General features: G+C 44.3%; 1 protein-coding gene and 1 long non-coding RNA gene across 2 annotated transcripts; both read right to left on the bottom strand.

Moving 5' to 3' along the window:
- Positions 1-852: 852 nt before the first annotated feature.
- Positions 853-21,391, bottom strand: LOC310830457 (uncharacterized protein). Its single transcript, XM_083710235.1, has 14 exons — positions 20,631-21,391; positions 18,020-18,148; positions 17,821-17,918; positions 17,611-17,737; positions 16,759-16,853; positions 15,622-15,802; positions 14,413-14,516; positions 4,543-4,891; positions 4,290-4,412; positions 4,098-4,195; positions 3,378-3,504; positions 1,713-1,807; positions 1,344-1,518; positions 853-1,063 (listed from the first exon to the last, which is right to left on the bottom strand). Exons 1-14 carry the CDS (start codon positions 20,809-20,811, stop codon positions 951-953), a joined length of 1,995 nt encoding a protein of 664 aa, XP_083566361.1. The 5' UTR covers positions 20,812-21,391; the 3' UTR covers positions 853-950.
- Positions 9,489-10,366, bottom strand: LOC310829537. Its single transcript, XR_014557309.1, has 2 exons — positions 9,766-10,366; positions 9,489-9,656 (listed from the first exon to the last, which is right to left on the bottom strand). It is a non-coding gene; the product is annotated as an uncharacterized lncRNA (long non-coding RNA).
- Positions 21,392-21,550: the final 159 nt, after the last annotated feature.

Raw genomic sequence — 21,550 nt, 5'->3', positions numbered from 1 at the left:
TAAAAATAAGAGTACAGTCTGAAAGATCAATGGGTCATGGTGGCAGGGAGTGAACACGACCTTTGCCCCTCCCTCCAGTAAGGGAAAGCCTGTTCCTCTCTTTTTCTCTTTGGGGCAAATCCTAACCAAGGGGGAGAGGATTTGCAGGGTGGCTAGTGAGGTGACGAACAGGGAATAGTTCAGGACACCTTGGTCTTGGTACTTTTAATGGCACTCCAAACCACCAATATCACTGCCTGGGACACCCAGGTCAGAAGATCTGCTGGCTGCAGGCCTTAAACGTTTATTTCTTTCAACATTTTTTTAAAGGTTTATGGAGAAAATTACTAAACATACTATCTTGTCCCTTTTTTAACCAAAACAAGTCTTTTAAATAGATACAATAAAAGCAAATGTAGGGAGAAAAATAGAGTAGGAAAAAGAAAAAAAGAAGAAACAGTACAGAAAAGAGATTAAAAGCAAAAGATAGAAAAAATATGATTCAGAAAATAAAGAACTTCCGATTCTTTATCTATCCGCTATATAAAAGCAATACTCACTTCATCTAATCCAATATAACACCCCACAAAGCTACTTCTATAAACAAAACTTATATTAAACCTCTCTTTCCACTCTCTTCAGTACTACAGCCTGCCTCAGGGCTCAGGATAGAGTTGCTGCAAAGTTAAAATGGTTAAACCCTAAATCTGTCCTCTGGGGTTAATTGGAAAGGAGGTGGAACACATATAATAATGCAAGACTAGTTATTTTCTTCGCTCTCAGTGTGGAATTAATAAAGAGCAAGCACAATCATTTTATTTCACAAATCGTTGATTTTTTTTATAAAAAAGGTAAATTTCAAAACAAACATGCACACCCTATGTGGTCCTTGCTTGTGGCTACATGGTCTATTTTGTTTAATGCAGGCCCAAGCTCCGGGCATGGGATTGATGAAGAGCACAGAGGGGTGCTTATAGCTGAGTGCAGAAGGTGAGGCCACTGCCCTTTAATAATTGGGCACACAAATCATCAAGCCGTTCACTTTGAGCCACTGTGAAGTAGTCTTTCCAGTCTCCTACGGTGCCTGCAGGAAAGGCAAACAGTTTAGAAAACCCCCCTCAATGCATGCTGTTTCCCTTCTGCTACTACACAACATACTTTAAAGGTATAATAACAGTCAAGGCTTTCCCCCAAGAATCCTGGGAACTGTAGTTTACCCCTTACAGAGCTCCAAGTCCCAGCACCCTTACCAAACTACAGTTCCCAGTGTTTTGGGGAAGTGGAGATGTGCTTTAAATGTATGTTCTGTACATAGCTCTCCTCCCATATCACTTGTGGCTGGAAAATGTCATTTTCACTCCTACCTTTTCGCATGAAGGGTGACAAAGCGTGGTTGTAAGTTGGCATTGTGCTGTAATTAGCCATGGGATTCACTTTCATGCTGTTGAACTCTGTGTGCTGCATGATCCGGTTCAAAGCTGGCTCAGAAAGCTCTTGGCTCAGGAACTGAGCTATTTTCCGAATTGCTAAGGCTGGGTGCTAGGAAGGAAAAGATGGAGACGATTCTGCCCGGAAAGCTGCCATAACAAAGCTCACTGTGTTTATCACTTGTTTGGGACACTGATTTTCAGAAGCTCACTGTATGCAGGTGGTTGCTTAGAACATTTATCGCGGATAAATTCCTTCCTGGTTGAAATTACTGAAAGGAAGGAGTGCATATGTAAACTGCTCACCTCTTTCATGTCTTCATAAAAAAGATAGAGAATTGGGTGAGAATCCTTAGCCTTCCACCAGCCACAAACGTGGTCAAACCAGGAGCCCCAGGGAACTGCAAAGAGAGGTAAAGAGGTAGAGAATCAGTTATGATTATTAAGCTCATTTTCATCAGAATTCAAAGGCAAACAAAACAACAACTCAACAACCCCTTTGAAGGTTCACAAAGAGCAATATCTTGTTGCCAAGGTGGTGCTAACAATTAGGGCACACTTCCTGCAGCTACTACTGTATAAGGACTCATTGTCCCCTTGCTCTTTGCTGGAGCTACTTCAGATTTCTGTGCTCCCCAGACCACAGCCCCACTGTGTCTCTACCTTGAACCCTACCACACCTTTGCCTTGCAGCCAGCCTGAGCCTTACATTGCCTTGCATCCTGTCTGAACTTGGTCCTGCCTTGCCACACATGCTAGTGGGCCTTGCTCAGCTGAGACAGGCTACCGTATTTTTCGCACTATAGGACACACTTTTTCCCCTCCAAAAATGAAGGGGAAATGTGTGTGCGTCCTATGGTGCGAATGCAGGCTTTCGCTGAAGCCTGGAGAGCGAGAGGGGTCGGTGCACACCGACCCCTCTCGCTCTCCAGGCTTCAGGAGAGCCCCACTGCCAGCCCCACAAGCTCGGGGGACAGCGGGGAGGCGGAACGCCGCCATCCCGCTGTCCCCCGACTTGGTTAGAAGGCTGGCGGGGGGGAGAAGCCTGCTCCTCCCCGTCGCCAGCCCCGCAAACTCGGGGGACAGCGAGAGAGGCGCAGCGCGCCCTCCCGCTGTCTCCCGACATGGTTTGGAGGCTGGCGGAGGGCTTCCTCCTCCCCCAGCCCCGCAAGCTCCCAGAGCGATGCCAAAGCTGCACACAGCTTCGGCATGGCTCTGGGTCCCGTTCTGGGGGAGGGGGAAGCTCGCCCCAGCCCCACGCCTGGGGGGGGGGAATAATTTTTTTCCCTCCCCCCCCAAATCTAGGTGCATCCTATGGACCGGTGCATCTTATAGTGCGAAAAATACGGTAGATTGTTAGATAAGAAGTGTCCTTGTGTGGTGTAAAGTAACACATGCATTAACTAGAAGTATTTATAGTTTAATGTAAATGTATAGGTAATGCAAATTAAAATAAATCTATTTACTTTTCTCCAAGACTTGCTAACCTGCTCTGTTGTGCCTCTCTGGTCTGAAGAGAGAGGATGTTGTTACTCTAGTTGGACTCTACCCCACCTCACAATCCCTAATGGAACTGCAGCCTCTCCAGCTCCTTTAGATTTCTGTCAAAGCAGCCTGGCCTCCTTTAAATGGGAGGGGTCCTCTCACTAAAGACAGTCTAGCTACTCAGTTAGAGGCACAGCTTCTGTTTAAAGTTCAGTCTCAGCTTGACTGGTGCCAAAACAATGAGTGCCACATGGAGCTGACTGTCACATCCACAGAGCATCCATTTGTCTTGCTCTGCCTGCTCAAACCAGGTGGCCTTGTGTAAGAACCCTCATACTGCCGAGACTGTTGCTCGGAGCAGGAGGTCAACAGCCAGTGGGCTCCACTCTCCTCCCATATGTACAGAGCTTGAGCGTGGGGGTGGGCCGCACTATTTTCTCCGGGTCCAGTGTCATCTCCTCTATCCCATCTTTTGCCTCTACTCACGTTTCCCCACAATGAACTTCTCCAGATACTCGTCCCATGTTCCCGGGTCTGGCATCCTCCCGTTCATACGTTGGAAGTGGAAGTAGGAGATGGCGTTATCCTTGGCATTTCTGGCCACATAAATTATCTTCAGAAATAGATCATGAAGAAGAGTGAGCCCAGGAGTCTCAGCTCCATGCATGCTGTTTTTGCTCATCCATCTGTGTGTGTGTGTGTGTGTGTGTGTGTGTGTGTGTGTATAATTTTATTAAAGATTTTCTTGTTTTACAGAAGTATGTGTAATGTCTCTCGTATTTTTTCCATGTAACATTTTTACAAATCAGTTTCATTTGTTGAGACATTGGGGGGGGAGATGGGGGGGTCGGGTGGCGATGTTTCTATTTTGCTTACTGTATGTAGGGTTACGTGTCAGCGTTGCTCGTGCAGGTTCTCTGCTGTTCATTTGTGTTTCTTTGGTGGTGAGAGAGGTTGGGGTTGACCTATCGTGTGGTTGTTTGTTTGTGATTGGCTGTGGTGATCTTGCTCATTTATATATTTAAAAAACATGTCAGTACTGTCCTTCAGCCTCAAAGGGCTCCCAAAACGATTCACAACAATAAGAACCTTAATACAATAAACGTTACCCACAAAATTAAAAATGCAATAGAGAACAAGCAGTGTTGATCCTCGGCTCAGATTAACCCCTAAGCAACCTCCCTCCAGTTGTCCCCCTGTAATGACCTTGCAATTCTGTTCCCAAAAGGAGGGCGGCAGGAGCTGGACCGGGAGGTGAGACTTAAGTGTGCGTGGAGAGGGCATCAGCTCCGCCTCTTCCAAGCCTGAGATACCAAAGAAAAACATTCAGAGCTGAGATAAACCCTTCACCCCACCCTCAACCATCACCTCCCATAAGCAGTTCCCTTTCCTACTCACGTGAGAACAAGGGACTGTGCATCTCTAGGAAGGGCATCCGTTTGTAAATGGGGACTTGAGCACATTTCTGAGGGTCCCCTCCATGCTGGATCAGGTCTACAATTTCCTGCGTCCAAGTGGTCCCTGGCAGGAGGTGTTGAGAGAAGACCTGAGAAGACCTCATCATTCAGCCAATAGTCCTCGACTTCCCAGCACCATTCCTGACCCCGCCCTCTGTGCTAATGCCCCACATCTCTCTTTTATTCCCATTTACCTGCTTTGGGGTATGTGCAAATGAGAAGGTCGTCCACCCAGGCTTTAAAGGTTGATATGCGACCCCATCTTTCTGCAGCACCACTGAGCAAAGGGATTCCGTCTACCTCCACCAGCTCAGAGCGCTGGGATAGCTTATGGTCTAAACCTTCCATGTCAGATTCAAGATTTGTCATCTGGCAATGCAGGAAAACAAGTATAGCACCTGCTTTTAAGTAGCCAGCCTGCTTCCTTTCTACATCTGCTGTCAGCAGCCGCTGGTCAGTTTTACTTTTCTTCCCTGACTCACAGTTTCTTTTATCTTTTCCCCCTTCTCTCTCAATCTCACTTCCTGAAATTGTTTTGGGTTCCTCCAGATGACCTCAAAACCCTCCTGATTTTTCTGGTGTAAAACGTATGCAGAGGTTAGATTATAGTCTTCATTTAGTATTTGGTCTGTTTTGTCTGCTGGGTGAGTATTCATGCAGATTAGCTTGTGGGGTACTTATATACAAATTGCTGTTAATCATTTGTTCATCTCACTTTTCCAATGCCATTCTTTTAAAAATTGATGAGTTATGCAACAGAGTACTTTAATCCACTTTAATTGCCCATGTTTAAGTTTCCCAGCAGGCGCATGAATTCCTCCAGCAAAATGCTGGCATTCTAGAGGCCCCTTTGATGACCCGGGAACGGGATTGGATGTCTGTGCAGGTGCGGATGGAGAGAGGGGAGTGTGAGGTTTTGGCTGAGTTTCCTCACATGCCTTGGCCTGGGGGTTTTATCGGCACCTTCAACTGAAGTCACTGTACAGCTTTTAAACCTTTGTGGGGATATCTGCACCCTGATTTCCACTCCACTTCCTTTAGGTAAAGGTAAAGGGACCCCTGACCATTAGGTCCAGTCCTGACCGACTCTGGGGTTGCGGTGCTCATCTTGCTTTATTGGCCAAGGGAGCCGGCGTACAGCTTCCGGGTCATGTGGCCATCATAAAAAAGCCGCTTCTGGTGAACCAGAGCAGCGCATGGAAACGCCGTTTACCTTCCCACCGGAGCGGTACCTATTTATCTACTTGCACTGGTGTGCTTTCGAACTGCTAGATGGGCAGGAGCTGGGACCGAACAACAGGAGCTCACCCTGTCGCGGGGATTCAAACCGCCGACCTTCTGATCAGCAAGTCCTAGGCTCTGTGGTTTAACCCACAGTGCCACCCGCATCCCTGTACATCCACTTCCTTTACACACCTCCATTTGGGTGGGGTGAGCAGAAATTACATCAGGATCTAGAGATCTCTGATTGATTCATAGTAGATGGTCACAGGTTTCTGGCTCCCAAATGGCCATCAAAATGACTTTTCTCACCCATATAAATTCGCTAGCAGAAATCGAAGGAAGTTGACCAGAAATGGACTTTTGTTTGAAAGCTGGGGAATAAACAAATCAAACTTTTGAATTCTATCAGTTTCTCATTTCTGCAAGCTTACATTCAGTTCTCCATATTTCTCCAACAATTTGCAAAGAAATTAAAAAAATCTCATGAAAAATCATCAGAATTAAATATGAATTTCTCCTAATATGCAGTTTTGACTAAAATACACATTTTTTATGCATTTCCCCTGCACACAATACATTTTTGTATGCTCTTCTCACTAATACATGCATTTTACAAATACTTTATCCTAATGCAGGAGTTTCCAGTCCATGGCCTGCAAGCTTCGTTGAGGTTGTCAGTGGTGTGTCTGTAAAAATATAAATAAAAATCATACCACATCAAGCACAGCACAATTTCTTCAACAGGCAGACAAATCAGTAAGTAGTCTAAGACCCTTGCAATTTTCAAGTGGTCTGTGAGGGGAAGGTTTTCAGAATTACTACCCTTGTACATATATTTTTGGATAGAGAACTAGAGAAGTGCAAATGTGGAAGGTTTGCAGTTTGCTTTGATTTGCATATTGTTTCACAAAGTACAGATTGGAAGGCTCAGCTTTCAATGCAAACTGAATCCAACTCCCCCCACCCCACCATCTTTAGTGAACGTTCAGTTCAGTTCTTCTGTTCCTGAAAGCAAACTTCTAGGCTCCAGATGTGCTCAGCAGCACTCCCGTTTATTTATTGTCTAGGGACACTTCTATTCCAGATAACCTGTTTCTAGAACATTCATCCTGCTTTGTTTGTGGGGTTGTCATACAACATCAGCTGTTCATTGAGGAGACATTTATTTGTGCAAATGTTATCCCATGCTTTCTAGTGAATTTTCTTTACTGCAAGACGTCCAAGTTTTTTTGAAGTGGTTTGTTGCCCACGAGTGCCAAAGCCACTTCAGTTGTACACCCCATAGTGTATCAAAATAAAGGATGATGAATCTGTGGCCTTGCAGATATTCTGGGACTCCATCCCCATCAAGCCCCAGTCAGGGATGACGATGGCAACAGGAGTATAGATAGGGTTGCCATACTGTATGTCTGGTTTCTCCTGGACATGTCCTCTTTTTCAAGGTTAAGATTTCTGTCCGGGAAGATTTTTTAAATTAGGCAAAATGTCCAGGTTTTTTTGTTTGTTTGGCACCATTAGTAGGTGGCAATGCTACTAAACAGAAAGAAAACAGAAAGTCGCCGCTGCTTCTCCTCCGCATCAACAGACTATGGCCACTCTTGCAATTTTCCTAACCCTATGGTGACTTGCGGAGTGGCCGGCACCTCTGGCTTCTTCCACATCTGGGTCAAAAGATTCCGCTTTGTTAATTCCCTTTCAGCCGCTCAGGGAGCCTTGTGAGGCGAGACGTGATGCTACGCAGGGAGGAGCAAACTTGAACCTCTTCCTTTCATGTGGTGGGCCCAGGGTGAGAGCGAAGCGTGTGTCTGGCCATTGGGAGCCGAGAGAGGGGGGCAGAGGACTTGCCTGCCCACCTCCCCCTTTCACAGGATCCAGCCAGGATGAGGGTGAGAGGCCCTTCCTCCTATCCTGCACCCCCCCAATTCACTGCTGCTCACGTTTTGCAGCTCCCCACCCAGCCGTGTTAGTAATGTATGGAAGTGAAAGCTGGACCATAAAGAAGGCTGATCGCCGAAGAATTGATGCTTTTGAATTCTGGTGCTGGAGGAGACTCTTGAGAGTCCCATGGACTGCAAGAAGATCAAACCTATCCATTCTGAAGGAAATCAGTCCTGAGTGCTCACTGGAAGGACAGACCGTGAAGCTGAGGATCCACTACTTTGGCCACCTCATGAGAAGAGAAGACTCCCTGGGAAAGACCCTGATGCTGGGAAAGATGGAGGGCACAAGGAGAAGGGGACGACAGAGGACGAGATGGTTGGACAGTGTTCTCGAAGCTACAAACATGAGTTTGACCAAACTGCGGGAGGCAGTGGAAGACAGGAGTGCCTGGAGTGCTCTGGTCCATGAGGTCACGAAGAGTCAGACATGACTAAACGACTAAACAACAACAACCCAGCCGTGTGCTCAGCACTGTACAAGAGGCCGAAGCGATAAACCTGGAGTTGGGCTCCCTCTATCTTGAGGTGTTTTATAGTGACTCGGGTATAAAACACCTGAGCTTTTCTTGCCCCTCACCCTGCTTGCTATCTATCCCAGAGATTCAAACAGAGAAAAGGACTTTCTTGTCACCTGCTACCTGAAGCCTTTAGCTGGAATTTGAACTTTGGGCCTCTGCAGCGCATGTGCTTGAACACTAGGCTTTAGCCCAGGGGTGGGGGCTCTGTGTCCTCTTTTTTGCTCTTCAGAATATGGCAACCCTTGTGTAGCAACACCTGGAGGGCCATAAGGTCCCCCACACTTGATCTAAACAGATCCAAAAAGCCTGATGTCTGCCGACTGCTGCTCTGTACCATGTACAATGGTTGCAAACAATCACAACACAGATTCATCTTTGGCTTATTATGTAGGAATGATGCCATTGTCCCCTCTTCAGTGTCCCGCAATGGTTCAGATCTCACGTCCCGGAGTACATTCACTGGAATTTTGCCCAGCCCTTTCACAATAAAAACGAAAGAATGAAAGCAACTAATGACTCATTTTGTTCCTTACCCATTTGAGGAACTAGAAACAGATACGGTAGGCCTGATTGTCTACTGAGCAGAGGGGGTGGAAACTGGGATTAAATTTTAAATCCACTTGGTCGGGTCGATTGTAATGTGTTGGCTGTTTACATGGAAGCTGCTAGAAATAATTTGGAGGCATGGTAGTATATCTGCCATTGAAAATGAACCTCTGGGATAACAACAGGGTGAGAGATGTTACATAACTAAGGAGGTTAAGCAAAACTCTGTTGGGGGGGGCAGCTTGATAATATAGTTCCTGAAATTGAGTAACATGATCAGAATAAAAAGTAACATGATCAGAATAAAAATATTAGGGGTGAAGAGAAGAGTTAGCAATTGAAGGAGAACACCCCTCTATAATGGTTGTTGGTTGTTTACTCATTTTTCTCCATCTTATATTTGCTGTAGGGGGAACAATTAGAGAGGGCATTTTCCAGGCATTTGATGACACTCTCAACAAACATTGTTTGTTACTGTTATTGTTAAAATGCAATTTAGAAATTGTGCTTCTGCATATTTGCTTGTGTCATGAGAAGCCATGATCAGAGCGGGGAGTTAATAAATTAAGCTCTCAGTGTTACGTATTTCTATGCTAACAAAAGAATGTATCTTTTACTTCTGTATCGCTGTAAAACGACTAAAGAACGTAGCTGAGGAATGCAACTGTTGACTCTACCAAATGTATCACCTTTTGTATCTTTCAAAAAAGTGTTTTTTACACTAGAAAATGTAACTAGAATAGAAAAATGTAACTGGAAGAATGTAGCCAAAATATTTTATATTCTATGTGACTTTCCATTGCTGTATACTTGATCTGTCAATATTCTGATGTTCACAAACTGTCAAAATACCTTCAAGCACCACAGCGCCACCTACTGGGTCTACAAATGACATCGTGAATACACCCAAAATGCAACATAAAATCAGTTTAATTAATAAAAGTATGCAGAGAGGAAACTTCACACCAGCAATGATAAACATGCAGAAACAGGACTTCACACCAAGACTGATAACCGTTTCCCAAATATCCAGCCATTTAATCTGCATACCAATCATCCCAAAACCTCCGGAATTTCTTCCTGAAAATGAAGCAAAAACAGAACTGTGAGTCAAGATCCGCTTTTGTTCCCAACCTCAAAGCAGACATCTTCATTAACAACACCCAAGATCTTAAAACATCCCACTTACCTTATGTTAATCCTCTCTTCACGCCATTTCTGTCATTTTTCTGTATCATTGATCTGTATGGAAATGAAAAGTAAAGGCAGTTCCTTTGTTCAAGGTTCTCACTCCGTCCTTCTATTACACGAGTGGGAACCCTGTTGCAACAGTCTTCTGTTCTTTGAAAATAAAGATCAGACTTTGCTTTTTCGCCAATCCTGATGTGGTCTCTGTCATTTTCCGACCGGTTCGGAGCCACCACAACACTCCGGTCCTCCTTCCGAGGCTAGGACCCCCTTGGGGAAGCAATAATATTTATTTCACTTGTGTTTGCATTACAGCTGAAAGCTTTCTTACGCTTGCTATGTGCTATAGTCCTGCAAGAAGGTCCAGTATAATAATTAAAAACTAGATGACTACAGGAGGCCAGAGCTTTGTGCTGTTCTTTTGCCTCAGTCCTTCTTGTAAGCAACCTTCTGCATAGGAGAGCATCCCAGCTTGTTTGTGCAGCTGGCCATTCCTCTATTTCCCTAAAGACCCATCTCGCTCTAGGAGATTGAACTCACACAAGGCAAGAGCCTTGGGAGGCTTCCAAGAGAATCATGTTCACAAAGAATTATTCCTCTGTTAATAATAATTTATTACTTCTACCCCGCCCATCTGGCTGGGTTTCCCCAGCCACTCTGGGTGGCTTCCAACCAAACACTAAAATACAATAACCTATTAAACATTAAAAGCTTCCCTAAACAGGGCTGCCTTCAGATGTCTTCTGAAGGCAGCCCTGATTAGGGAAATTTCACAAAGCAAGCCCGGTTAATTTGCTAATATATAAGCCTGCGGAGCAACATGTTTTTACAGAAGCTGTCTCATCCAAAATGAAGATCATGCTTTATGCTAAGAAGCAAGCCAGCTTCACAAACCATGGCTTGAAGTTGGGCTGTTTGAAACTGACCATAGGTAGCATTAAATCAAAATCCCCTCTTCAGACAAAGCGAGAAGGCATGGTTAACAAAAAATGGAAAAGAACGCTTCTGCAAGCCTCTTTTTGGCAACGCAAAAGGAAGAGAAGGGACTGTTTGAGTCTGGAAAGACACCAAACTCATTCTTGCAGTGCTAAGCCACAGTTCAGCAATATCTCCAAAAAGTCCCCACAGCTTTTGTATCAATAAAATGTTAATTAAAGTCAAATAACAGTTCATGTTAAACCTGTGATTGCAATATTGTTTTGGGGGGAGGGGCTGGTTTTTTTCGAAGCCCATTGTTTTTTGTTGGGCCCTGCTGGACACACTGGACTTGGCTGAACTTGCTGGACCGTACTGAACTGGTTGACTAAGCTGGACATATTGGACTCAACTTGTTAGATCTTGCTGAATTTATTTGACCTTGGTGAACTTTGGTGGGCCTGGCTGGACCGTTTTGAATCTTATTGGACCTTGCTGGACCTTGCTACATTTTGTTGAGACTTGTTGGCTTTCAGCTGAATAAAGTGGCCAGTGATGGCTGGCTGGTGCCCATTGGGGTAGAAGGCAGGGAGATCAGCAATAAGTGGAGCAAGAGCAGGTGCCTGGAGGAGAGACAACAAATTACTGTATAGTTTTGTCCCCATCCTCCTCCCTGCTGAGTTGCACAAGGCGGTGTTGAGACTAAGGAGGAAAAAGGTGTCCTGTGACACAGGCACAGGAAGACAAGCAGATGGTGGCTGATGAGACCAGGCTGAGTTCAGAGGGGCAGTGCCCCATTTGCCCCTCCTGGGCCACTGGCTAGTCTCCTCTGCAAGTAACAGAATTTAGGAACCTTTATATCTTATCTTGTTGGGATTTGAATGATATTAGAAATAAATAGATGGGTGTTTCTTCTCTTCTTACTTACTATGGAAAGTATACCGTACTTCAATGCCATGATCATACAAGAGCTAGTTTTGAACATGAATGGGGACAGGATCTCGGCATATCAATCACTACAAAAAAAGTGGAATTACTGTAGTTAAGAAATGTGATGCTAGTAACTCTTGAAGAATAGTTTAATTTTTGATAGCTCACCAACCTTTAAAGAACTGTATTGGATGCCAATTTGCTACTGAGGCAAATTTTAAGGTGCTTTTGTTGACTTATACAGTTGTAAACAACTCAGGGCCTGGATATCTGAAGAAACCCCTGACTATACATTAATATTTTATTGTGCAGCAATTTGCAATTGTTTTTATTAAAGATTGTGCATCTGTATATATGTGCACTGGCCTGGTATCATTTTGTAGGAAGGGCAGTATAAATATTAAATTTCCACAGTCACATCTAGTTTGGCCCTTAGAAGATTATAAGCTTAGTTACAGACCAATTTACCTTTCTTCATATACTTTGATTACCTGGGGCCAAAGAGTCTGATGCCAATTTGCACATCGTACTGTGATGCAACACTGACAAGCTTAGAGCTGGAATTTTCTGTAATAATTTCCCCTTCCTCTCCACTTTTCATTACATTAGGCTTAGCAACTGATGAGAGAAAGCATCCCAGCCTCAATTGCTCCCCTACCTTTATGAGCAGCTTGAGCTTCAGAAATTAACAAGTTGAACATGAACAGAAGCAAGTTGCTGTCAAAGGCATTGGGAGAAAGTCCTGTGAACCCTACTGAGGGCACAATGGTATACTGTACACAAGAACTTCTGGATTTCATAGAAGCTTCCCTTTACTAAAGCCAGAACTTGAGATTTGCAGCTGTCATTCATTTATTACATTAACCTCTTGCCCTTCCTTCTAAAAGAGGCCAGGATGCTATGGTTCCTGTTTTCACAAGCTCATTGGTTCGATCAGCGCATTAGGTGGATGTTGTTCCCAGCCCAATCCCTGATCGGTTGCCACTGGTGCCATTTCCAGGGATGCTGTGGGTGGGCCTGTCTGTTCTTTCTGTCCCATTTTCATTTTATCTGGTTGTGTCTTTAACTTTCCCCCCGGCCATGCCAAAGCAGAGCAACCACTGAATAGGACAGCATACTGCTACAGCCAACGTCTGAATCTCAGACAGATCTGCCGAGCTCCTAGTTCAACCTCCTATCACCCAAAGAACCCAGGTTCCTTTCTGTCCACTCCCACCGACTCATCTCCTTTTGTCGCACACGCACACTGTGTCCACAATCATTCTTAATGGTGCCTACATTTATTACAAGCAAAGCTGAATGGCAAAAGAACCTGTTGTGTGCCTTGATGGAAACGGTTCCAAGAGGGGCAGTTTTCTTCTTTCTTTTCCTATTTATTAGTTTGGTTTCACTTATTAAAAATTACAGTCATATCACAACACATTCCAACAGTTCAAGATTCCCACAAATCTCTCTGGACTTCCCACCTCTCTTTCCGTGGGTCCCATTGTCAAACCCTTTCTGCTGCATCATTTATATTCATCCAGATTTTTGTAGCACCATTATATCCATAGTTCTTGTTACATTACAAGTGTTATTACAATCCCGCTAACTACTTTAACTGTTTACAGTGGTCTCCAAGGTATGTTATAACCCCCCCCCCAATTCCTTATTAAAGTTCCTGGTTTCTGATTTTTCCAGTCATCTTTGTCATTTTGGCATAGTCCATCAACTTGATCTGCCATTCTGCTCTGGTAGGGACTTTGTCTTCTTTCCATCTCTGGGTTATCAACATCCACACAGCTGTTGTTGCGTACATGAGCAGTCTTCTCTGGTCCTTTAGGATTTCAGCACCTACAATTCCTTATAAAAAAAGCCTCTGTGGGTTTTTTTTTTTTAAGTTATTTTAAACATTCCCCCCCCAATTAATTATATATCATTTCCCAGAATGCTTTTATTACCTTGCACGTCCACCACATATGATAAAAGGTGCCTTCTTTTTCTTTAAATTTCCAACCAATATTTGTACCTTTCTTATACATTTTTGCTAACTTACTAGAAGTTAAATACCAACGGTATATCATTTTCATATAATTTTCTTTCAATGTATAACATGCCATAAATTTCAAATCAGTTCTCTATAACTTCTTCCATGATGAAAGCTGAATATTATATGCCAGATCTCTCGCCCAGTGTATCATTGCTGATTTAACCTTTTCATCTTTTGTATACCATTCCAAAAGCAGTCTATAAGTTTTAGAAAGTAATTTTACAGTGTTGTCCAACAATTATTTTCTAAACCTTGAAGTTTCATTACTAAAACCCTTCCTTTTATCTATCTTAAAAAAATCATTTAATTGACCAGTCAGTTAATAAATCTCATATCCTCAAAATCCTTCAATTTCAACTGGTGTTCTCCGTATATGTTGCCCATTTCATTTCTCATATTTACGTTTTTAAAGGATATTGCTTCCAGTGGGGAAAGCCACCATGGCGTTTTCTGTTCTAGTAAATTATATTTCTCCCATACCACATAAATGGATTTTCTTACAAATTGATTCAAGAATCTTTTGTGCACTTTTGCCTTTTCATACCATAGATATGCATGCCAACCAAACCTATTATCATGACTCTGAAGGTCTAAAATATTTGTATTTTTTCAAATTATCCATTCCCAAAGCCAGCGCAGGCAGGATGATGCATAATATAATCTTAGGTCTGGTAGGGAGAAGCCACCGCTTTCTTTCCAATATATTAATAATTTGTATTTTTTTCTTGGCCAAGAATAAAATAAAAGGGGGGTGGTTTTCTGAGTCTATAATACATCCCGGAAATGCAGGGTCGTTCCTTCCATCTTGCGCCGGTAATCTGCATCAAACTCCTCCCTTTGAGCCACTGTGAAATAATTCTTCCAGTCGCCAACTTCACCTGAAGAAATTCAGAAACAGAAAGGGAGAGCTTCACCCTGTGACCATTTTGAAAGATGCTATCCTCTCTCCTAACATAGGGGGTTTCTGTGATAACTATTACTTGCCTTTCCTTTTCTTTATAATTATAAAGGACCTTTATATTTACAAAGGTCCTCCTTTGGGTGTCCAGCACAGTGCATTTAGGTTTTGTACATATTACCCAGGTTGTGCCTGAGCACATATGTTGTATTACTCTACCTACTGTATTTTTCGCTCTATAAGACGCACCAGACCACAAGACGCACCTAGTTTTTGGAGGAGGAAAACAAGAAAAAAAATATTCTGAATATCAGAAGCCAGAACAGCAAGAGGGATCGCTGCGCAGTGAAAGCAGAAATCCCTCTTGCTATTTTGGCTACTGGGATAGCTGTGCAGCCTGCATTCGCTCCATAAGATGCACACACATTTCCCCTTACTTTTTAGGAGGGAAAAAGTGAGTCTTATAGAGCAAAAAGTACGGTATGTGTATCTGCTCAGAAGTAAACTACATTGAGTTTGGTGGGACTTCCATGTAGATATATCTAAGATAGCAGCCTAAAGCTCTTAGGACAGATAGCAGCCTAAAGCTCTTAGGACAGTCTTTACCAAAGGTGTCATGGACTTTGAAGAAGCACCAACTCAGGGTGAAAAGGAGAAACGGGCTAAGAGGAAGACACAGTTGGTAAACCCTCACCGTGATCAACTCCCACCCAGAAACCGATGTCCCCACTGTGGAAGGATGTGTGGATCCAGAATTGGCCTCCACAGTCACTTATGGACTCACTGTTAAGACCGTTTTCATGGAAGACAATCTTACTCGGCTACAAGTGATTGTCAAATAAGAAAGCACTTGGTGACTACACACTTTGATCCCCTATAAAGTTAGCGAAACGCACTTCAGACCACTGGAACATTCTCTGGGCAATACATTGGGCCCAGACAGCATAAAAGATTACTCTCCCCAGTTAAACTTCACTCCACTTCCCAATTTCACCCTTCTTTGTGGGGAAAGGGGGAGCAAATGAACTTGTGTAGCCGGGAACAACGTCTTTTGAGGTCTTAAAAGACTAGCATCACTTACTCACCTTTCCTCATAAATCTGCCTTTTGTCTTGTCAAAGATGGCATTGGGGACAGTCTCATAATTTGTCATTGGGTTCTTCTTCATGATCTGGAATGATGCGTGGTGAACAATCTTTTGAAGGGCGTCCTCAGACAGATCAACCTCCAGGAAATCTTTCACACGACGGACCTCGCGAGCCAAGTCCTGGCGGAGACATACAGATGGGTGTGAATGGGAGTGAGGTCACAACAGAGCAACTTGGTACTGCAATTTGCCTGTAAGCTCCAGAAGGCCTCTGAGATTCCTGAGAGTGTGGGAAGGAAACACTAACTATCTGGCTGGTTCTTTTTCAAGAAGCAAAACCCAATGGTCTCTGGATCCCTTCCACATTTCTGCACTTGATAAATTTACTTTTGCATCACATGCCTCTCTGTTTCGAACACACTTCTTTTCAAGTTGTGCCTCACACAGCCTTGACCTGGAGGCAGTAGTGTTAAAATCTCACATTTCTGAGAGCAACCTGAGTGAGGAATGTGCCCTCTGCACATGCTGGGAGATTTGTATTACTTCCAGGGATGGGAAATCAACTCGGTTGAGTTCACATTTTAATGCAATTCTACCTAATTTGGCTTCTTGAAACAATAAGCGAACTGAAATGCAGCTCTGAAATTCAGACTTCTCTGAATTTTGCAGGAAAGCGAGCCAACGAAAAAAGGTGTACAAGAAATGCATATGTTAGGGGAAAGTATACATAAATGGCTCAGGACCGCAATACCTTAAGGACTGCCTCTGCATTCATCGTCTGAGGCCCTTGTTTGTGTGCCTCCTCCACATGAAGTCTGGAGGGTGGCAACACGAGATCGAGCCTTTTCTGTGGTGGCTCCTCATTGGTGGAATGCTCTCAGTGGCAAAGCTTCATGCTCCGGCACCGGGGGTGGGGCTGGTGTGCGCCCCGGTGTTGTGGTGCATCACCCACAGGGGCGGGGCACCCAGCGGGGATCGTGCTCCCGGGGGCAGTGTGCTCCCCCCCACTCCTCTTCCTCTGCCAGTGAATGCTCTCCCCAGGGAAGCTCATCTGGATCCTTCTATATATCTTTAGGCACCCGGTGAAAACATTTCTCTTCAACCAGGCCTTTGGCTGATTAATATTCTACACCCACCTCTTTCATGTCCTCGTAGAAGAGGTACAGGATACGGTGCTTTCCTTTCTCATCCCAGTAACGCCGGACATGGTCATACCAAGAGCCCCAGGCAACTGAGAGACAAGGGAGATAAGATGTAACAAGGATTAAGTCTGTCACCTAGTTAAAGGAATCAATTAATCCAATGCAATCCCACAGTACTCTCCCATTCATGTGTACTTAGAAGAAGTAAGTACCACTCCATACAGGGGTACCTGTTTCCAGGTACGTAGCAGAGCTGGGAAACCGGTGGCCCTCCAGATGTTGGGGGACTCAGCTCCAGCCAGAATGACCAATGGCCAGGGACGATGGGAGGTAAAGGCTGCATTGTTCAGTTTTCCTGACATTTCCCTAACCTTTAATTTGCACATTATATTAAAAGTTTCAAATGGCGTTAAAGGCACTTCTAGAAATCTAGCTGGGTAAAGCACAAGATATTTGCTTCTGGAAAATCTGTTTGTAAGCCAGGAATCCTCTCGTAAACCCGGAAGTTTCTTACAGGAAAGGGGCTTTGTGTGAGACGGAAAATGCGTGCGGGCCAATGAAAAAACCAAGGGAACCTGCTTTACATGAATCTATAAATTCCAGGACTCCCTGGATTATTTCCCCTCTATCTCAGTGGCCTTCAACTGCTGTGGGTTGTGGCAGCACCCTGATAGAAGGGGGATCGCAATGCTGTTGAGGTTCAAGGAGGGTCTCAGAAAATTCAGTCGCTGCTGTTCTGATTCATTAGACACCCCCTTCATCATGGAGGGCATCTTCTGTACCCCACCCTCCCCAGGCCCAACAAGTACTAATTATTCAAGATGAGCTCCTTCTCCTAGAACTCACGTTTGCCCTCCATGAATTTCTTCACATAGCCATCCCACGGCCCAGGGTCTGGCTGCGTCACGTTCATCTGGTCAAAGAAGAAGTAGGAGACCAGGTTGTCCTTAGCATTGCGAGCAACATAGATTACCTGCAAGGGACCAGAAGGGAGAATGGTATGACGTGGCCTAGGGCAGGATTGAGGGGTGTCAGGATGAGGCAAGCAACACTTACTTTGCATTTCTTGTCCCAAAAGCTTTTAGGAACAAGCTGGAAGGGGAGGTGGGTTTTGATCACACGAGGAGATGGGGTATCTACCAGAATGCTGACCCCTAAGGAAGAATCAGAGAAAGGCTTGGATGAGTTAGTTCGCTGCCTGTGGGGTTGTTGTTTTTTACAAGTGGGGCTGCGTGCCTGGGGTCTCTGGGCTCACCTGAAGGCACCGGGGGTGGAGAGCAAATTTCTAGAAATGGGATCCGGATGTACACAGGAGCTCGACGAGCTTTTTCCACATCGCCGCCGGTAAGGACCAGGTCAACAATCTCTTGAATCCACGTGGTACCTGAAAGCCCAGAGGAACAGTAAATATAGAGATCTACTAGAACCTAAAAGCCCTTGGTGGATCTCACCTGTAGAAGTATTAGCTGTGAAACAGAAAAACATGAAAGAAAATTGGGCAACATACAAAATGTTATTAGAGGAGAAAAATAATAAATTGGGATTTATTGAGTCCTCACAAAATTGACGTTGGTGTGAATTTCTCCTAATACATAAACATACTTTGGCATGCAATTTTAACTAACATAAACATTTTTGCAGATTTCCCCAACTACAATGCATTTTGGGTATGTTATTTCCACTAATATTGGCATTTTGAGGTGAACTTTGCCCTAGCACAGGCGTTTTTCCACATGTTATTTGGTTGGAGACCTACACTGCAAAATTTAAAGAAGTGTGAATTTGGAAGTGAAATATACTCGGAGTCGAGTGTGGATTTCATGCTCTTTATTCAGCTCAAGAGTAGTGAGGAATGGAAATTCCCCCGAAATGTCTGCTTTATATTCATTATTTACACAATGGGCCCCACGTGATTGGCTAATTCTGGGATTCCCCTGTAGGCCAATCAGGTTGCAGATTCACTTCCACCCGGAGTTGGATTGGGTGGCTCCTGCGGATCAATCAGACTGCTGCATTCTGGATCCTATTGTTCTAGGACCAATCAGACTGCTGCATTCTGAATCCTATTGTTCTAGGACCAATCAGACTGCTGCATTTTAGATCCTATTCAACTCAGTACGTAACAGGAAGGCTTATGTTATCAGCCCCACAAGTGCTGTTGGGATACAATTTGGCCCAGACAGAGGAGAAGGAAGAAGTGGGGGACTATACCAAGGGAACCAGGGGTGGAGGAAGGGCATCTCCCCTTCCCACTCTGGCTCCAGCCATTTCGGAGGGGAAATAGGGATGCCAGCTCTTGCCTCCGACCCTTCAGTGGAGCAGAGTATGTCCGTGGAAGCTGGGGAGAGCTTTTATACGCCAAGGGGAAAGGCTGAACAGGAGGAGGCAGCCTTGTTACCCACAAAAGCTCATGCTCAGCATTCCTGCAAGGCAAGAGAGTCTTCCGAGTGAGTGCGTCACACCTCAACTTTTAAAACTTGGCGGGAGGAGTGGGGAAGCTTGTTGGGACGTATTTGTTGCTCAGCCCATTTTGGAACTCCCTGCCCTGCTGCGAATTTGCAGCTCCAGAGGAGCGCTGCATCTGAATAAAGATTTCTTTAAATAAGTAAGAGCAGGAACCAGGACAAGGTGTCTGTGTTTTGCTTCACCTATTGTTTCCAAAAGTGCTGACTAGGCAGGTATACCTTGAATGTGAACTGCATGGACTTTCTCCTCATCCATAGTTCAAACAAACGCAAAAGCATTTGCCTACATTGCCACCCCCTCTAATGTATAACTCTCTCTAACTACTGGCCATGCTAGTTTGACCTGTCCAACAGCATCTGCAGGGCCATAGCCTTGGTTCACTATCTCTGCTGTTGTCCCCCTCATGCCTCTATTACATTTTTTTTGAGCAGGTACAAAAAAACTAAGCAACAACATGTCTGCTACTTGCTTGTTCCGCTTATTTAATATCCTTCTCCTCAGTCCTGAGGGATTACAACACTCTTGCAGTAACTTAAAATACAAATAAATGCTATACACATTGCACAATGAAACGAAATTTTTGGAAAAACAACAACAGCTTATGCATATGTTTATGAAATAATGTAGCTTCCTTTCGGAAAGAACATGTTTACTTTTTGGTGCTTTTAAAGCCATTTCCTCTGCCAAGACATATATTTATGTAACTCCCTGAGAGACAATTTAGCAACCCTACAGCAAAACAAATACATGAAACCAACCTAACGATATTAACCTCAATTTCTGCTTCCTTTCTCCTGATTTATTGAGCCCAGTGCATTTCTTCACCAGAGCAGCAGTCACCAGGATGGGCAAATCTGTGAATTTTGGTTTCTCTCCATTTCTTATCTTTCCAGTCTTTCAGTTCTCCCATGTCAGTTTGCTGTGTGGTTGTCATTTTAAAGTCACCATGAAAGTTCACCAGCATTTTAGTGTGAAATTCCTCCGTGTTTTTGTATAGAATTTTGCCTAACATGCACATTTTTGCATAGCAATTTCTCCCAGAACAATGCATTTTTCTACGCTGTTTTCACTCACACATGCATTTTGATGCATATTTTACCTTTCGTATATTCATTTTTGTACACATCAGCTGGCTGGATAATTCTCTTCCAAAATTTGAAGAGTGCCAAATAGGTTGGTTCAGCTTTAAAGGTGACCCAAATATAATTTCTCCCTAACAGTTCCTCCTTATTTCCTGGATAACAAGAGAACTTTGAGGGTGCTTTGAGGTTTGTCTCCTTAGTCTTCCAACCCCACCCATTTTCTTGGAGGGGTGGCACCTGTGATTGCTATGGCCCTCCTCCTTCTGTTTTTCCTCCTGCAGTCGTACACCCCGCCTGCTCCCCTTTCTGGTGTCTCACCTGCTTTGGGGTAAGTTGAGAGAAGCAAGTCATCTGGCCGCGCCTGGAAGTTTTCAATTGGAGCCCATTGTTGAGCAATGGGCTCCATCAGGGGGATCCCATGGACCAGCTCCAGCGGAAACCTCCGGAAGACATCCCTGTGCTTGTGCAAGAAGTCATTGTAGTCTGTTTGGTTGGCCATGGTCTGAGGTGCAAGGGCTGTGTAGCCCTTCACAAAGAAAGCAGCAGCCTCCTGGGTGTACCCTCTGGAGTTATTCTCTAAGAGGGTTCTTCACTTCCACTCCACAACTGTGTTTCTCTTCCTGCTTCCAGGCACAGTTGTGTCACAGCCTGTTTTATTTCATCACTCTTATGCAATCTAAAGGGCAACAGGCGAGTTCCTCATTCAGGAAAGTCCAACCCCAGTAAACAGCGTTGATTTTATCATTTCAATCCAGCCCATTGTTTTACCAGCCAACAGAATGGCTGCAGGGGGTGGATGGGTGGAGTATCGGCAGACTGAATACTGTGCTTTTTCTCCCAGAACCTCCAATTTGTTCATTTTGTCCGCTGTTTGCCTAGATCTCAAGATTCCTCTGCAAGTAATCCAAGAATCTTGGCTTCTTCTTCTACCCTCAGCCTGAAAAGCCTCTTTTTCCCTCGCAGGAAATCCAGACCTCACACAAGTTCTTTCAAAACACAACTAACCTCTTCCCATTGCCTGGTGGAGGGATTTTATCGGAGTCATTGGCTTTCCTGTGTTGAAATTCTTTGGCTCAGCACCAGAGTGTGTTAAAAAAATAATAATAAGAGATAATAGCAAGTAATAGCTAATGGAGGAATGACATAAGAGTCCCTCGGGGTATATAAACAACAAATATACAGGGTAGCTGTGTTTGTCAGTGAGGGAAAACTCCAAAATCCACAGTTTACTGGGACCA

The sequence above is a fragment of the Podarcis gaigeae genome (genome assembly GCF_964106915.1).
Source record: "Podarcis gaigeae genome assembly, chromosome: 13".
NCBI lineage: Eukaryota > Metazoa > Chordata > Lepidosauria > Squamata > Lacertidae > Podarcis > Podarcis gaigeae.
This window is presented reverse-complemented; position numbering and strand designations above follow the sequence as displayed.